Below are 15026 nucleotides of genomic sequence, written 5' to 3' on the forward strand. Positions count from 1 at the left end.
GTATGTAAAGTCGCGGAATAAGGAACTACACTCTACGCTACAAATAACTTTGTAAGAAGCCCTTATATCATAGAGTCCAAAGAAAACTAAATGAGAAAGCCTACAATATAGAAAGCTCATAACACTGATCAACAATAACATTACATCGACCATTGTTGTGATGTGCTTTGTGTCTTCTGTTTCCACTGCTTCAATCAATCAATCAATACTGATCTGCATTTAGGCAGTCGCCTAGATGGGATAGATGAGGATTACTGCTGTCTACCGAGGTTTTTTGAATTTGCTTTACGTCACACTGACACAAATAGGTCTTATGGCGACGATGGGATAGGAAAGGGCTAGGAGTGGGAAGGAAGCGACCCTGGCCTTAATTACGTTACAGCCCCAGAATTTGCCTGGTGTGAAAATGGGAGACCACGGAAAACCATCTTCACGGCTATCGACAGTGGGATTCGAACCCACTACCTCCCGGATGCAAGCTCACAGCTACGCACCCCTAACCACACGGCCAACTCACCCGGTCGTACCGAGTTTAACAGCCTATCTGAATATTGGCGGGAAGTAGCTGGGGAGTTCAATAACTTTAGCATGCCATTCCTCTGGTTGATCAATTTTCTGATACTACTGGTAAGCCTACGTAACAAACTGGTTCATCACAGCACTCGAGCTATTCAATCCCTACTCTGAGGCACTGATTGAAATGAGCAGTGTGCATATTTAACGGAATAATACCAGAGTAGTGTTCACGGCTGTCTGCGGCCTGGGCATTCCAGCACTGGAATTTTGGACTGTTAGATCGGCATCGTAGTACTGTTCGTTAAAAGTGAGAAAATGTGCGGTTTTTCATTTGATCGAGTAGGCCTACTTGATATGATAACATTGTTTTTAATTGCTACACTCCTACTGACGTTTTTGTAATGGCCTAAGCTGACTTCAGTTAGGAAAACCACAAAGAAAGTCTTTGCGAGAATCCCGTAGCGAAGCACGGGTACATCAGCTAGTGTCTAATATAATCAGAAAGAATGCTTTCCCAAAGCTTACATGCAAGCATGTCAAACTGACTGGCCTGTAATTTTCAGCTTTATGTCTATCACACTTTTCTTTATACACCAGGGCTACTACAGCAACTCTCCATTAATTTGGTATACCGGTAGCTCCTTCATGCAAACAATAACCAAATAAGTACTTTAGATATGGTACTATATCCCAACCCATTGTCTTTAGGATATCCCCAGAAATCTTATCAATTCCAGCTGCTTTTCTTATTTTCAACTTCTGTATCTTACGGTAAATGTCGTTTTCTTCCTATATTTATGTTTCGTTTAGGGTTAGATAGTAAGTACATTGAATAAATTATGGCAAATTCCACCTTCTTCACAGCTGGTGGCATTCGACTCACGACTGGTAAATAAATCTAGAACTAGAGCTTAGCTGATTTCCAAGCAAGAATAGGAAGAAAACCACTCCGTATGTCACTAAAGCAAACAAATGAAGGAACCTTCTCAGTTAGAACGTAACAAATTAAAGACAGTTTTCAATGCAGTAACGTGAGTTAATAACGTACTATTGCGACTGGGCATTCTCCGAACACGTTGGTGAGAATTTCTTCAGCATCTTTCAGTACCCGAATCGTTAGTGGTGGATGTTTACGGTTCAAACTTGCTCTTTAAAGAAAAGTCCACTCATGCTCTATGCAGTTTATTTCCGGGGAAGATGCTGGGCCAGTCCATTATGGGAATCCCACAACTCTCCTGTTATCCAATCACAGTTGTCGCACGATGTGGATGAGCGTTATCGTCCTGTAGAGAAAACCCATCTCCGACAGTCTCTACATAACCATCTATGGGTTGGAGGGTGTTGTGTCCATAGTGAGGTCGTCATGTTACCTTGAATATGAACCAGTAGTGCTGGGCGGCCAAACGTGATAGTCCAGAATAGTGCTGAACATCCAAGCTGTTTTTGACGTTCTACTGAGAATGATTCATTGTAACGTTCCCTCTTGCCCTCCATATGCGCCGAGAGTTGTCATCAGAGTGTAAACCAATTCGCTCTTCATCAGTGTACACCGTCTGAGGTGCTCTAGCCCATCGAACGCGAGCCACCCTGTGATATTGAAGTGGAGGAGTCTTATTAAGGGATCTTCTTGAATACACTGCGCCCATCATAGAGGGTATTGTGCACAGATTGGGTACTCACAGTAACTCCTGTGGCATCTCGAAGCTCAAAGTGCAGAGTAGTCGCTGTGCGTGTAGTGTACCTACGTGCAGATACGCGTATATATCGGTCTTGAGCTGCTGTCGATCTGCTACTAAATGAGTGTCTTGGAACGTTTTCCACAATCTGAAGACAACACTTTGATCCACACGAACAATGTTGGCTACGTCAACTTTTCTCATATTCTGTTGCATCCAAGTGATGATTTTGATGCTGTCTGCCACAGACCGCTTCTGTCGAGCATTTTAGGGCACAGTAGATAGAAGCGAGGCACACTGACAAGCTTGCTTAGAAGTCAGCTAAGCTCTAGTTCTAGATTTGTTTACCAGCCGTGAGTCGAATGTCGGTAGCTATGAAGAAGGTGGGGTTTGCCGTGATTTATTCAACGTAGGCTACCTACTTACTATCTAACCCTAACTGAATCATGAATATTAGATACCGGTATTGGTAGGTAAACTACAAATATTTTTAACTTACTTTTAATGACCGTATCTGTTGCCTTAGAAGCAGTACAGGAGTTGCCGAAGCTGTACTGAAATCACACGAACAATGAATTGGCCAAGCTGTCAATTTCTAATAGAAAACATTCTAAATACAAGGAGGCTCAACTTAATTTGCGTGCGGGCTGAATGGCAGATTTCTTAACGAACGACAGGCAGCGTTTTTTCCGCTTTCAATCTCCCTATGGGTGGGGGCGGTAGAATAACACCCACGGTATTCTCTGCCTCTCGTAAGAGGCGACTAAAAGAGGCCCCAGGGGCTCCGAAATTTGGAACGTGGGTGGGCGACCACGGGGCCCTTGGCTGAGTCCTGGCATTGCTTCCAGTTACTTGCGCCTGGCTCCTCACTTTCATCTACCCTATCCGACCTCCCTTGGTTAACTCTTGTTCTTTTCCGACCCCGACGCTATTAGGTTTGCGAGGGCTAGGGTGTCTTTCATTTTCACGCCCTCCGTTGCCCTTGTCTTCCTTTGGCTGATATCTTCATTTTTCGAAGTGTCGGATCCCTTCCCTCTTTTCTCTCTGATTAGTGTTATATAGAGGAGGGTTGCCTACTTGTACTTCCTCTTAAAACAATAATCACCACCACCACCACTTTCCCGCTTTCAGCCCACCCCCTACCCCGCACTAACATACAAATACATCGAATCACCCGGCTAACCCCAAGAGGCTCATGAGTTGAGAGGCTGGGAGGGCGTCTCCGGGTCGGTTCATGCCGTTCTTTCCCTGTCTTTGGGTATGCACCCTTCCAATTTTTGTCTTCACCTTTACTGCCCATTTCGTTCTTCCACACCGAAATCCTCGGTTTTCTAAACAAGGATATAGGGGTATATTTTTTATTCAGGGTATTTAGACCACAATGTCATATTACCAACCAACCAACCAACCAACCAACCAACCAACCAACCAACCAACCAACCAACCAACCAACCAACCAACCAACCAACCAACCAACCAACCAGCCAACCAACCAACCAACCACCCACCCACCGACCGACCGACCGACCGACCGACCCACTAATACTTTGTAACTTTGGACAAAATTACCAATTAGTAAGATGTCTTGGTTTTGCTGGAAGTGGTAGCGCTGGGAGTTGGTTTGATACAGTCAACATCAGAATGGAATTGTCACCTTCATTCTTGAAAATATTTGTTCACAAATGTAGGTACTCGCAAATGCGCACCAGTTCTTTCTTGCAAATTTTAAGAGAGCTGGGAACTTGTCATTATTTAGTGCCTTGTAAATAAGCTTTCCCACCGCAGACTTATCCTCTGATTGGGAACAAGCCTGGAGTTCAATTTATTCCAGTTTTATAGTTTCATAGGCGAATCACTGAAGTCAACCGCTAATGGATTCCCACCGCAGACTTATCCTGTAATTGGGAACAAGCCTGGAGTTCAATTTATTCCAGTTTTATAGTTTCATAGGCGAATCACTGAAGTCAACCGCTAATGGACTTTCCCCGTATTCACAAAAGAGTCTCTAAATTTGTTTTCAAACTCCTTCTTCAGTAAGTTAATCAACTTTATAAACGGATCTTATGGCAAAGGACGATTTGTGGTTGTTATCCAAGCTCGAAGTTTGGAAACTCACTCAATAGATAGGCCTACAGGTATATATAACCAGCCGCAGCTAGAATAACAAAAGGACGAGCTGACTGCCGTAGTGAAAGGACATACGTGCCTCTCGTTGCGCTCTCTCTCTCCTTGCCAGGCGCTCTGTACTTTTCAAGTATCAGCCAGGCACTTGTACTTATTAGTACATTTTCGAAGGAGCATTGTCTGAGCTGTAGCACTTCTCAGTGCTCGCTCGCTCTTTCTTCTGTTTCAGGAATTCTTACAGGAGGACCAGGATGGAGAAGTCGACCCTACCAGTGAGGCTGGTCGACTACGACTACGAGGGAGCCGTCGACAAGCTGCTGGACGCGCTCGACGCGACGGATGTCCCCAGCTACGAACGCCCGGGACTGGTGGTGTTCAACCGGCTGGGGGAAGGCGACCACCAGGGGACGCTGCGCGTCTTCGAAAACCTGAATGCGACTGCGGAGTTCATCGGAGAGCCTCTCCTGCCGATCATCGGCATTATGGTTCCTAACTGGGCGATCATCATTCGCCCTAACGACGCAGCCAGCTTCAGGATCTACGAGGAGCGCGCGTCCCAGCAGTTCCAGGCTGCCCGGCTACCAGGACTCAGGGAGCACCTGGACGTCTCGGGCTACCAGGAGGCAGCCTCGCAGACGGAGCCAACGACCGAGGACGACGGCGGCGCTCCCGAGCGCCGCGACGGCGCGACTCCAGTTGGAAAGCAGATCTTTACGAAGTTCACGCAGACCAACAAGGCGACAACCAGGGCGAAGTGGTCGCAGACACAGGCCTACCAGGAAGGGCCTGTTACCCGGGCGCAAACCAGGAACGCGCCCGTGATGGTGGAGAGCAGCACAGCAGTGGAGAAGGACGCCCCCTGGCGTACTGAGACTGCTGCCCAGGTCCAGCCTGCCTGCACGTCTGTCGAATTGCAGACCTCGATGTGCGCCCCCCCAGGACAGGGAACGCAGTCGAGTGTTAGCACCGACCGACGCCACCGCCGCCGCCAGCCAGGAGAAAGAAGAAGATGGCGACGCAGAGGAGCCGGCAACTACCCCGGGGTCACTAGGCCGGGAGGAGGGCCACCAGGGCGAGGCCTCTTCCCCCGCCGAGAAGCAACCCTTGGGACCGACCGACGCCGCCGCCAGCCAGGGGAAAGAAGAAGATGGCGACGCAGCGGAGCCACCAACTACCCCGGGGTCACCAGGCCGGGAAGAGGGCCACCAGGCCGGGAAGAGGGCCACCAGGACGAGGCCTCTTCCCCCGCCATGAAGCAACCCCCGGGAAGAAGAAGAAGAAGACGACGTCGCACCAGGAAGCAGAAGGCGACGCTGGCTCACCAGGAGAGGACCGCCAAGCCGCAACCCAGGACTGCTCCCAGGGCAGTAGTCAACCGAGGAGCCAATCAGGAGAGGACCTCAGCGGGTAGCGGCAGTCAGGTGAGAGTAAAACGTCCCCCTCAGCAGCTCTTGCAGTGTTTCCGCTGTCTGAGGTGGGGCCACCGTCAGGTCAGCTGTGGGCTCGAGGTGAGGTGCAACCGCTGTGGTGGTGATCACTACTACACGGCCTGCGCAACACTTAGAGACGCGCCGGTGTGCGCCAACTGCTCGGGGGGCCACCCGGCCTCCCATCGCAGTTGCCCTGTCTACCGGGCCATGGCGCGGGCAGAGAGGAAGGAGGCCCGGCGCCATGACCCACCCCTTTCCAGGAGGCCCCCGCCTCGGCGGGCTTGGCCTCATTCTCCGGGATTGGAGACTGGGTACGAGGTACCCCAAGGAGGTGGAGTCGTGCGACAGGCCCTAGTGGTACTCGACGCATGGCTCCGCAGCCGGCAAGGACCGTGCTAGTCACAGCAGTGCCCAGACGGACTGATCCCCAGGTGATGGAATAGCAAGGAATTGGTTTATGTTTTGTGCATGTTACCTGTTCCTAACTAACACAACCTCTGGTCTTTTTCCAGCCCACATCCTTGCATGTGCTATCACAAGATGTCAGGTTTTACATGTAGGCTCTTTCTTCTTTCTGCCTATGTGGTTTTTCCCTGATCCTTCAATACCATACTTCAACACCATATACCTAATACAATATCGCCTGGTAGCGTGTCTGACATGGAAACAGGCAGATACTCCTTGTATCACTTCCCTCTCTCCCCTGCTATCTCTTTCTTCTTCTTAGAAATAATAGCATGTCGGAGGCCATGTAGATTGAGTCGTTGGTCACGCGGGGGGAGCGGGCTTCGGGGGCCCCCCCGAAAAAAAAAAATGAATAACAAACTCATTACGGAGCAAGTGATTGCGCGGTTCGGGTCACGTAGCTATCAGCTTGCATTCGGGAGATATTAGGTTCGAACCTCACTGTCGGTAAGCCTGTAAACGGTTTTCCGTGGTTTTTCATTTTCACACCAGGCACCGTAAATACGGTCACGATCACTTCCTTCCCTCTCCCAGCCTCTTCCTTTCCGACTGTCGCCATAAGATCTGCCAAAGCGCTGTCGGTGCGACGTAAAGCAAATTTAAACAACAAAAAATTAAAAATCATTCACAAACATAATCACTGTATTAAACACCAAAATACCTGTAATAACAAGGGAGATACAGTAGTTGCCTACTGGAACAATAGGTTAAGATTGTCAAGAGTGACATCCTTCTTGCACTTGTGTGAGAAAAATTTCAACAAAAGTATGAGCTGTTCGGTGCGTAGGTTCTACTGCTTAGCATGGAAGACGGGACAAATTGGAAGGCGTTATCAACAGACGGGAATGCTAATAAAGTTATAGGATTCGAAATTTCCCAGACATATAATACTCAGATCTTTCCACTTTTCCTTTACATCAACATTTCTCCACTGTCTGGTAGCTTACATAAATCCATTTGATTATAGCTTATGATGGAAATGGGAAACACCGAAACCATTGAAATCAATCTCGGCCAACTAGATCTACGCTGCTCTCGTTATAGTTACTGAACTAGGCAATCTCTCCTGAAGCCCAATGCTTAGGCCATTAAAAGAGTTAAAATTGGGAAGTTTATCCGAGATGCCTCTAGGGCGTTGGCCGCCAAGTGTACAGCAGCCAGGTTAGCGCTCGACTTTAAAGGGAAGTATGCCGTGTTTTTATTAAATCCTTTTTATTAAAATTAAAAGAGCGACCCATCAAATCGGCTGTGGTTAAACGAAGAGGTCATTGGAAATTCTCGGTTTCAACAACCTTCTGAACATGAGCAAGTGTAAAATGTGGTGCTGTGTTTGGCAAGTAAAGAAAAAAAAAATCTCTCCAATTCCCCAACTTCATTTCCAAGTATGCATAAATGGATTTGATGCACGTTGTGTGAGTGAAAAATTGTTTGAATGAGAATTGTGATGTAAAATATCTTATAGAAGAAATATTATGTCACTACGTCTTTTTCAATATTATAAAGCAGTGGGATTTATATATATTACTGTTGTGGATGTTACGAGATATTTCGTTATCGAGGAAATGTTGGCAATACAACAAATGAAAGTGTGAGTATCGTTTAGAAGTAATGGCTGTTTACAGTAGTAATATGGTTAGGTTTTGTAAGGCTTTTGCGAGTTATCGCGGAATGTTATTGCCTAGGTATTTAAAGAATGTCTCCTCTTGTTTTTATGCTTTCAATACTTTATGTTTATAAATATGTGTTTTCCTAATTGTCTTTACTTATGCTAGTTTCAGGAGAGCGTAGCTTTGAGACTTCTTAGGTTATGATTGAGAAAGTTGAAAAATTATAAAGCTTATTTATTAAATAAAGCGGTACCGCCCCATCTCATTTTTGGTGTCAGCAACATTTTCGTAATAGTGAGCTAAATATGGGAGGGTTTTTGACGCTTGTTATAGACTAATATCCTGAATACTGTTCATGCACGTTTTGTTAGTTATTCGAAAAGACATATTTGCGATTGTGATTTCAGAGTCTGCATGCAGCAACCTGCTGCTGGTGTAAAGCAAAAGACAGTTGAAGAAAAGTTAGGAATCCCTTCACCCCCGAAGAAGCCTATGACACCGTTCTTCCGATTTTTGACGCTGATAAGGCCAACCATAAAACAGAAGAATCCGGAGGCTAAAATTACAGGTAAGAGATCTGGTATCACCATGTTAAGTGAATGATTGCCTACCATTGTCGAGTGTGACATTTACGCATTTCTCAACAGAAGCTGCACTGGAACATAATGAACACAAGAAATTTGTAAAGTTCCACAGGCCAGATATAATACTGAGTCACTGTTATATGACATAGCCCTAAACATTGCTTCAAAATCAAATACTTCGTCGCCATAAGACCTATCTGTGTCGGTGCGACGTAAAGCCCGTAGCAAAAAAATAAATTTATATATATATATATATATATATATATATATGATGAAGTCATGTCCAACTGCCTTGGTGGATCATTGGTAGTGTGTCCAACTCATCCCAAGTTCACTGGTTTGATCCAGGCTGAGGTAGTCGATTTTAAAAGAGTACGATATATATATCTTATCATCAGGAATCACGTAAATGTGCATAAAAAGGTGTGATCAAAATTAACAAACTTTGTCATACATACCAACCAGTGTGCATGGAAAGAAAATTAACAAACTTTGTCATACATACCAACCAGTTTGGCCTACAATATTTCTGTAAATTTAATAATACTAGACCATGTGGTACTTGTGTTGATCAGTCACAGATGAAAAAAACATAGAAAAATGATGTGAAATGATACGTGAAGTAGTGCAGAAGAGAGATCCTTCTTTTAGGGAACCATCATTTCACCCCTTGAAGTATCCTTATTTATTTCGAAGAATTAAAATGGAGTCCTGGTGAATCTGAAAAATGTGACCATTTTCTTTGTTGATATTGGGCAGCTTGGGCCAGCTGTGATGAAGAGAAGTTTCCTATTGTCTCCGATATAGCTCGCATCATGTCTGGCCTCAGGGCTGTGCAATTTGAATTTTTCACTGAAGATGGCTCAAACGAGCCGAAACATGTTTGAATTTGTGTATTCTGTCTAATGATGGAATATATGATGAATTGAATTAGGAGGATACTCTCATTTTTTCACCTTTGTAAAGTGAAAACCGTACTTTTTGTCACTTTGTAATTTGTGCACATTTTAGCTGGACTTCAGGGAATGCTAGAAGCCTGTTGGCTGCTTTGGAACCCTAACCTTGGGCCCATACCCCCTTTGCTTGACCCCAGACCAATGGTCTTGTCCAATTCATGTCCTAACCTATCGAGACAAATTGTTTTGTCCAGACCGTAGCCTAGTCTATCTGGACCAGTGGTCTTTTATATCCTGACCATTGCTCTTCTCTCCACTTAATTCTCTGACATTGGCAATCCTTTTTTGTTACTTGTAACATTGTCCAATCTGCACCATGTTGCATCTCTAATCCGTCTTTCACGAATGGTCGATGGTAGTTTTATCTTTAATTATTTTCTCCATCAAACATCATGCTAATATCTAAAAGATTGTTTAGAGTTTAATTGGGTAAAACTCAAAGGGTGGGTGCCAGTTTAGTGGCAGTAATCAAAATTATGATGATGAAGTCATGTCCAACTGCCTTGGTGGATCATTGGTAGTGTGTCCAACTCATCCCAAGTTCACTGGTTTGATCCAGGCTGAGGTAGTCGATTTTAAAAGAGTACGATATAGATGTAGATTTCCATAGGGAACCTGAAATATTTTTCCCAAATGAGTAATGAGAATGGTTCATGTTTGTTGGTTACTGTAGTCACGTCCTATTTCGTGAACCATGGGCAACGGCTGAGTGGCCTAGTAAGTGGTCCTGAGAGTCGGGATACCAGTTGCTATGGAATGGGAGTGGGCATCTCGGACATATTCTGAGTCGTGGCCCTCCTTGTGCTCAGGCGGCTAGGACTATACAATTCACCGGTGGTCCATAACCCGTTAGAGGAGAGATCCTCATTTGGACTATGTGCAAGTAGGGCAGCCTCCTGCTTCATGAATTTACCGAGCTCAGAACACTTTAAGCAAGCCTCGGACCTATGGGAGTAATGGAGTCCCACTCCCATTTGACAGGCGAGGGACTCCTTGGAAACAACTTGGCGAACGAAATGGAATTCGATGGGGAGCTATCAATATTAATGGGGCTTATGGAAGAAAGAAGGTAGAACTGGCTGAGTCAGCGAAGAGGATGCATCTGGATGTGCTAGGAGTAAGTGATATTCGGGTAAGGGGAGATAATGAGGAAGAGATAGGAGATTATAAAATGTACTTGACGGGTGTTAGAAAGGGAAGGGCAGAGTCTGGGGTAGGGCTCTTTATCAGGAATACCATTGCACGCAACATAGTTTCTGTTAGGCACGTAAATGAGCGAATGATGTGGGTAGATTTGTCAGTTGGAGGAATTAGGACTAGAATTGTGTCCGTGTATTCACCTTATGAGGGTGCAGATTGTTGTAAACAAGGAAAGGTTTACATGAACACAACTTATTTATTTGCTTCACATAGAAATTTACAAGAATAAACATAAAATGTCTTGAATCAAAGTGGATAATTACGCTTGAGAGAGAGTTTCTGTCACTATACACTATGTACACTTTGAATGTATTTACAATAGCTTCTATCTTGAAAAGATAGTTTGTAGGAATGTTCAGTTCGTGATAGTCGAAAACTATCAGTTTCACTAGCATTGATTAACTAATGGAGTTCCTTCCAACTTGAAGTGACTGAGTTCATGAGCTGGCACGAAATGACAGCTAAGTTCACAATTAGAGAATCTAATTTGTGTGTCGGAGCCTGAGTGAGATTGGGGATGTGTAGAGTACAGCATCGGGGCTCGACTGGAATGAAGGAACGGGAAATTGGAGCAGTGACCTGAGGTGAAACCTCATACTACCAGAATTCAGTCCACCTGGTCGAGACACATTTTTAAGAGGAGTAGCCTCCGTGTTCGACGTACAGTGTATTCTGGAGCAGGACACCGGGGAGAATCCTGGAGAGTGACAGGCAGGGAGCTCCTTTTATAGTGCACTCGACGGTACAGGCACGCGCACTGAAGGCTGCGCGTCGAGTCTCGAAATATACACGCTGGCGTGCGTGCGGCTGGCAGGCGCTGAGCGGAGAGAGCGGAGGACATACAACACCCTCCCCTCCTAAATACGCCGATACGGCATGAAGCGGCGGCTGCGATGCTGGGCAGGAGCTTCTGACGTCACTGTTGTATTGTCCGGAGCTTTGACTGGGCGGAGTGGCGCTGCATTGTCCTGAAAGGAACCCATTGTTATTAAATGGTCTAAAGCTCGTTCAGCAATAGATTTATCTGGCTTAACAAGAGAATCAATAGCCGGATATGGACGGTAGCGCAGGCGTATCTGGTCCTGGTGGCGGCAAATGTTTTTCTCAGCAGTCTGAATCTCGTAGAGACGATGGCCCAAAGATCTGTGGATGACACCAGGTAACCACAGCGGGTTTGACTTGAATGTCCTGATGTAAACTCTGTCGTTGACGGTGAACTTCGTTGGCGATGTCTTAGGCTGAGCCGGAAGAGGCTGCAACAGAGAAAGTAAAGTTCTGTGAGGTCGTCCATGGAGCTTTTGTGCAGGAGTGACATTATCAGCGCCGGGCAGAGTTCTGTAGTTGCTTAAAAGTTGTAGCAATGCTTGGTCTTTAGTTAAGCCTGAAGAGACAGCTTTTTTCATACTTTTCTTAAATGTTTGTACAAAGCGTTCAGCTTCACCATTAGATTGAGGGTGAAAAGGCGGTGCTAGGATGTGGCGAATTCCATTATATGTACAGAAGTTCTTAAAAGCAGTAGCTGTAAATTGCGGTCCATTGTCAGAAATTAGTACTTGAGGTAATCCTTCAGTCGTAAATATTTTCTGAAGAGCACGAATGGTAGCTTCTGTAGTAGTAGTTGAATGCATATCCACTACATAGGGAAAGTTCGATAGAGAATCTATGACGATGAGCCACATGGAATTGAGGAAAGGACCTGCAAAATCGAAGTGAACTCGTTCCCATGGAGAAGTAGCAGGAGGCCATGAAGCTAAATCAGAAGACGGGGCGTTCTGATTAATTTGACATTGGTCACAATGGCGGATGAGCTTTTCGATGGCTGCATCAATACCAGGCCAGTAGCAGTGTTGACGTGCTAGTTGCTTAGTGCGGGATATGCCCCAATGACTTTGGTGTAACAAGTCGAGAACTTGTTTCCGTAGACTAAGTGGGATAACCACTCGGAAGGTGGTGCCGGTTTCCAGGAGTATAACTCCGGCACGAGTCGTAAGACGATGCTGAATACGATGATAAGGCGCAAGGTGGGCAGGAAGTTTGTTCTGAAGAGGCCAACCGTTGCGGATGTAAGTACGTACTGTAGCAAGTGTACTGTCCTTATCCGTAGCTTTAGCAATGCAGGTAGCGTCAGTAGGAAAGCTGGATACGGTGTCTTCGAGTTCTATGTCTAACTGAAGACATTCGGATTCTTGAGAATCGAAGGTGGTATCAGGACCTACTGGTAAGCGAGAGAGGGCATCAGCATTACAATGCTGGGATGTGGCACGATAGGAGATCTGATAGGAATAATCAGAAAGGAACATGGACCATCTTTGAAGCTTTCTGAGGGAATGCTCAGGGATCTTATTACCAGGATGGAATAAGTGTACTAGAGGCTTGTGATCAGTAATGATCAGGAAATGGTTGCCATAGAGATATTCATTGAAACGGCGAATACCAAAGATGATGGCTAAAGCTTCTTTTTCTATCTGGGAGTACCGACGTTGATGCTCATTAAGTGTCTTCGAAGCGAAGGCGATGGGGCGTTCTTGTCCGTGACGATCCTTCTGGGAGAGAACGGCACCGACGCCGTAATCTGATGCATCCGTAGCTAGCGTGATGAGCTTGCCAGGCTGAAAATGAGTGAGCTTAACAGCTTGAACAAGGGCTTTGTTGATCGTTTTCCAGGCCTGTTGGCATTGCGGAGACCACTGAAATTTAACACCTTTTTTGCGTAGGGCGTTTAATGGAGCTGCAACTGAAGCGAAGCGGGGAATGAACTTGTTATAGTAGTTCGCTTTGCCTAGGAAGGATTGGAGCTGCTTGATGTTCTGTGGTACAGGCATTTTTACAATCGCCGAGATATTCCGTTCACTAGGTTGAATGCCGTTTTTATCAAGGACGTGTCCCAGGTAGTGAACTTGCGGCTGAAAGAAAGTGCATTTAGCGAGATTCGCTCGTAGGCCATTGTCTAAACTTCGTGAAAAGGAGGCGCAGATTATGGAGATGTTCTCGGTGATCTTTGCCGGTCACAATAATATCATCCAGGTAGTTAGCACAACTGGGAATGGAGGCGGTGAGTTGAGCTAAATAGCGTTGAAAAATAGCAGCTGAGGAAGAGACGCCGAACGGGAGACGCTGGAGCTGGAGTAGTCCGATAGGGGGTGTTGAGTGTGAGAAATTGCTTGGATTCTTCGTCTAAAAGTAGCTGTAGATAGGCTTCTTTAAGATCCATTCTAGAGAAGAATTGTCCACCAGCTAGATGACGGAATAAGTCCTCTGGACGGGGAATTGGAAAAATATCTGTGTCGATTTGTGAGTTGATCGTAGATCGGAAATCACCACAAAGTCGTACATTTCCATCAGGTTTCTTGATTACAACTAGGGGAGTGGCCCATTGACTGGAATTGACTGGTACCACTATTCCATCTTCTACCCATCTTTCTAACTCCTTAGTGACCTGGTCTTGAAGTGCTAGGAGTACTGGACATGCTTTGAAAAAGCGTGGCTTAGCTCCTGATTTCAGCTGTATGTGAGCTGTATAGTTTCTGGCAGTTCCGAGCGTAGAGTCGAAGACTTCAGGAAACTGCTCGAGGAGAGCCGTAATATCAGAAGTAGGTTGCAAAGTAGAGACTACGATGATGTTGTCATGAATCTGGAAGCCGAATAAATTAAAGAGATCCATGTCCATAATGTTCAATGCGGTGTAGTTGTTGACAACGAGTAGTGGAATGACCTTCTGAATTCCTTTATAACTGGCTGGAAGCGTGATTTGGCCTTTAATGTCAATCTTCCGTTTGTTAAATGTAACAAGCTGGATGTCAGCTGGAGAGCATGAAGGTGAACCTAAGTCGTGATATTTAGCCAGGTTAATGATAGAGACAGGTGATCCAGTGTCTAACTGAAAATCGATAGAGCGATCAGAGAATGATAGAGGAACGATGATCTTGTGAGAATTCTTGGTAGGAAGAATAAGATTTATCTGATCAACTTCCATGTCTTATCTGGGCTGTATATGCTTCGGGCGCGCTGCAGGAGGCTTAGCAGGGCGGAGCGAACTCTGGCATACAGTCTTGATGTGTCCTACTTTATTACATCTTTCACAAGTGGCTTTGAAAAAACGACGTTCATGATGTTTGAAACATCCTCTGCAGGAAGGCAGGAGTTGCGACTTGCTCTTAGAAGTGGGCTTCCTTGTAGAAGAACGAGAGGGAATCGGGCGAGCATGCTTGGCAGAGAGCGACTTGGCTGCGCGGTTCAAGGTAGCAGATGACTGGCAGACTGGAGTAGAGACTTGAGCTACTTCGTGTGTAGAAGCTATTTCTGCGGCAGTCTTGGTAGTAAGTTCGTATACTGTAGCAATACGCTGGACGTTTTCTAAAGAAGGGTTACTCTTCTTGACAGCGTCAAAACGAACTTTGTCCTCAGGAGTATGCAGAATGACCATATCCTGAATGAGGGAATCGGTATAGGGCGTACCACAACCGTCCTT

At 45.7% G+C, this 15026-nt stretch overlaps 1 protein-coding gene across 1 annotated transcript in view; it reads left to right on the forward strand.

Moving 5' to 3' along the window:
• The first annotated feature begins 7813 nt into the window (after positions 1–7813).
• The window catches only part of LOC136881950 (transcription factor A, mitochondrial), a 46195-nt gene continuing 38982 nt past the window's right edge, over positions 7814–15026 (forward strand). The window contains exons 1-2 of the mRNA XM_068225669.1: positions 7814–7893; positions 8226–8386. Coding sequence (XP_068081770.1) covers positions 7820–7893; positions 8226–8386 — 235 coding nt within the window. The 5' untranslated portion in view covers positions 7814–7819. The remainder of the gene's footprint in view (positions 7894–8225; positions 8387–15026) is intronic.

The sequence above is a fragment of the Anabrus simplex genome, chromosome 1, assembly GCF_040414725.1.
Source record: "Anabrus simplex isolate iqAnaSimp1 chromosome 1, ASM4041472v1, whole genome shotgun sequence".
Taxonomy (NCBI): Eukaryota; Metazoa; Arthropoda; class Insecta; order Orthoptera; family Tettigoniidae; genus Anabrus; species Anabrus simplex.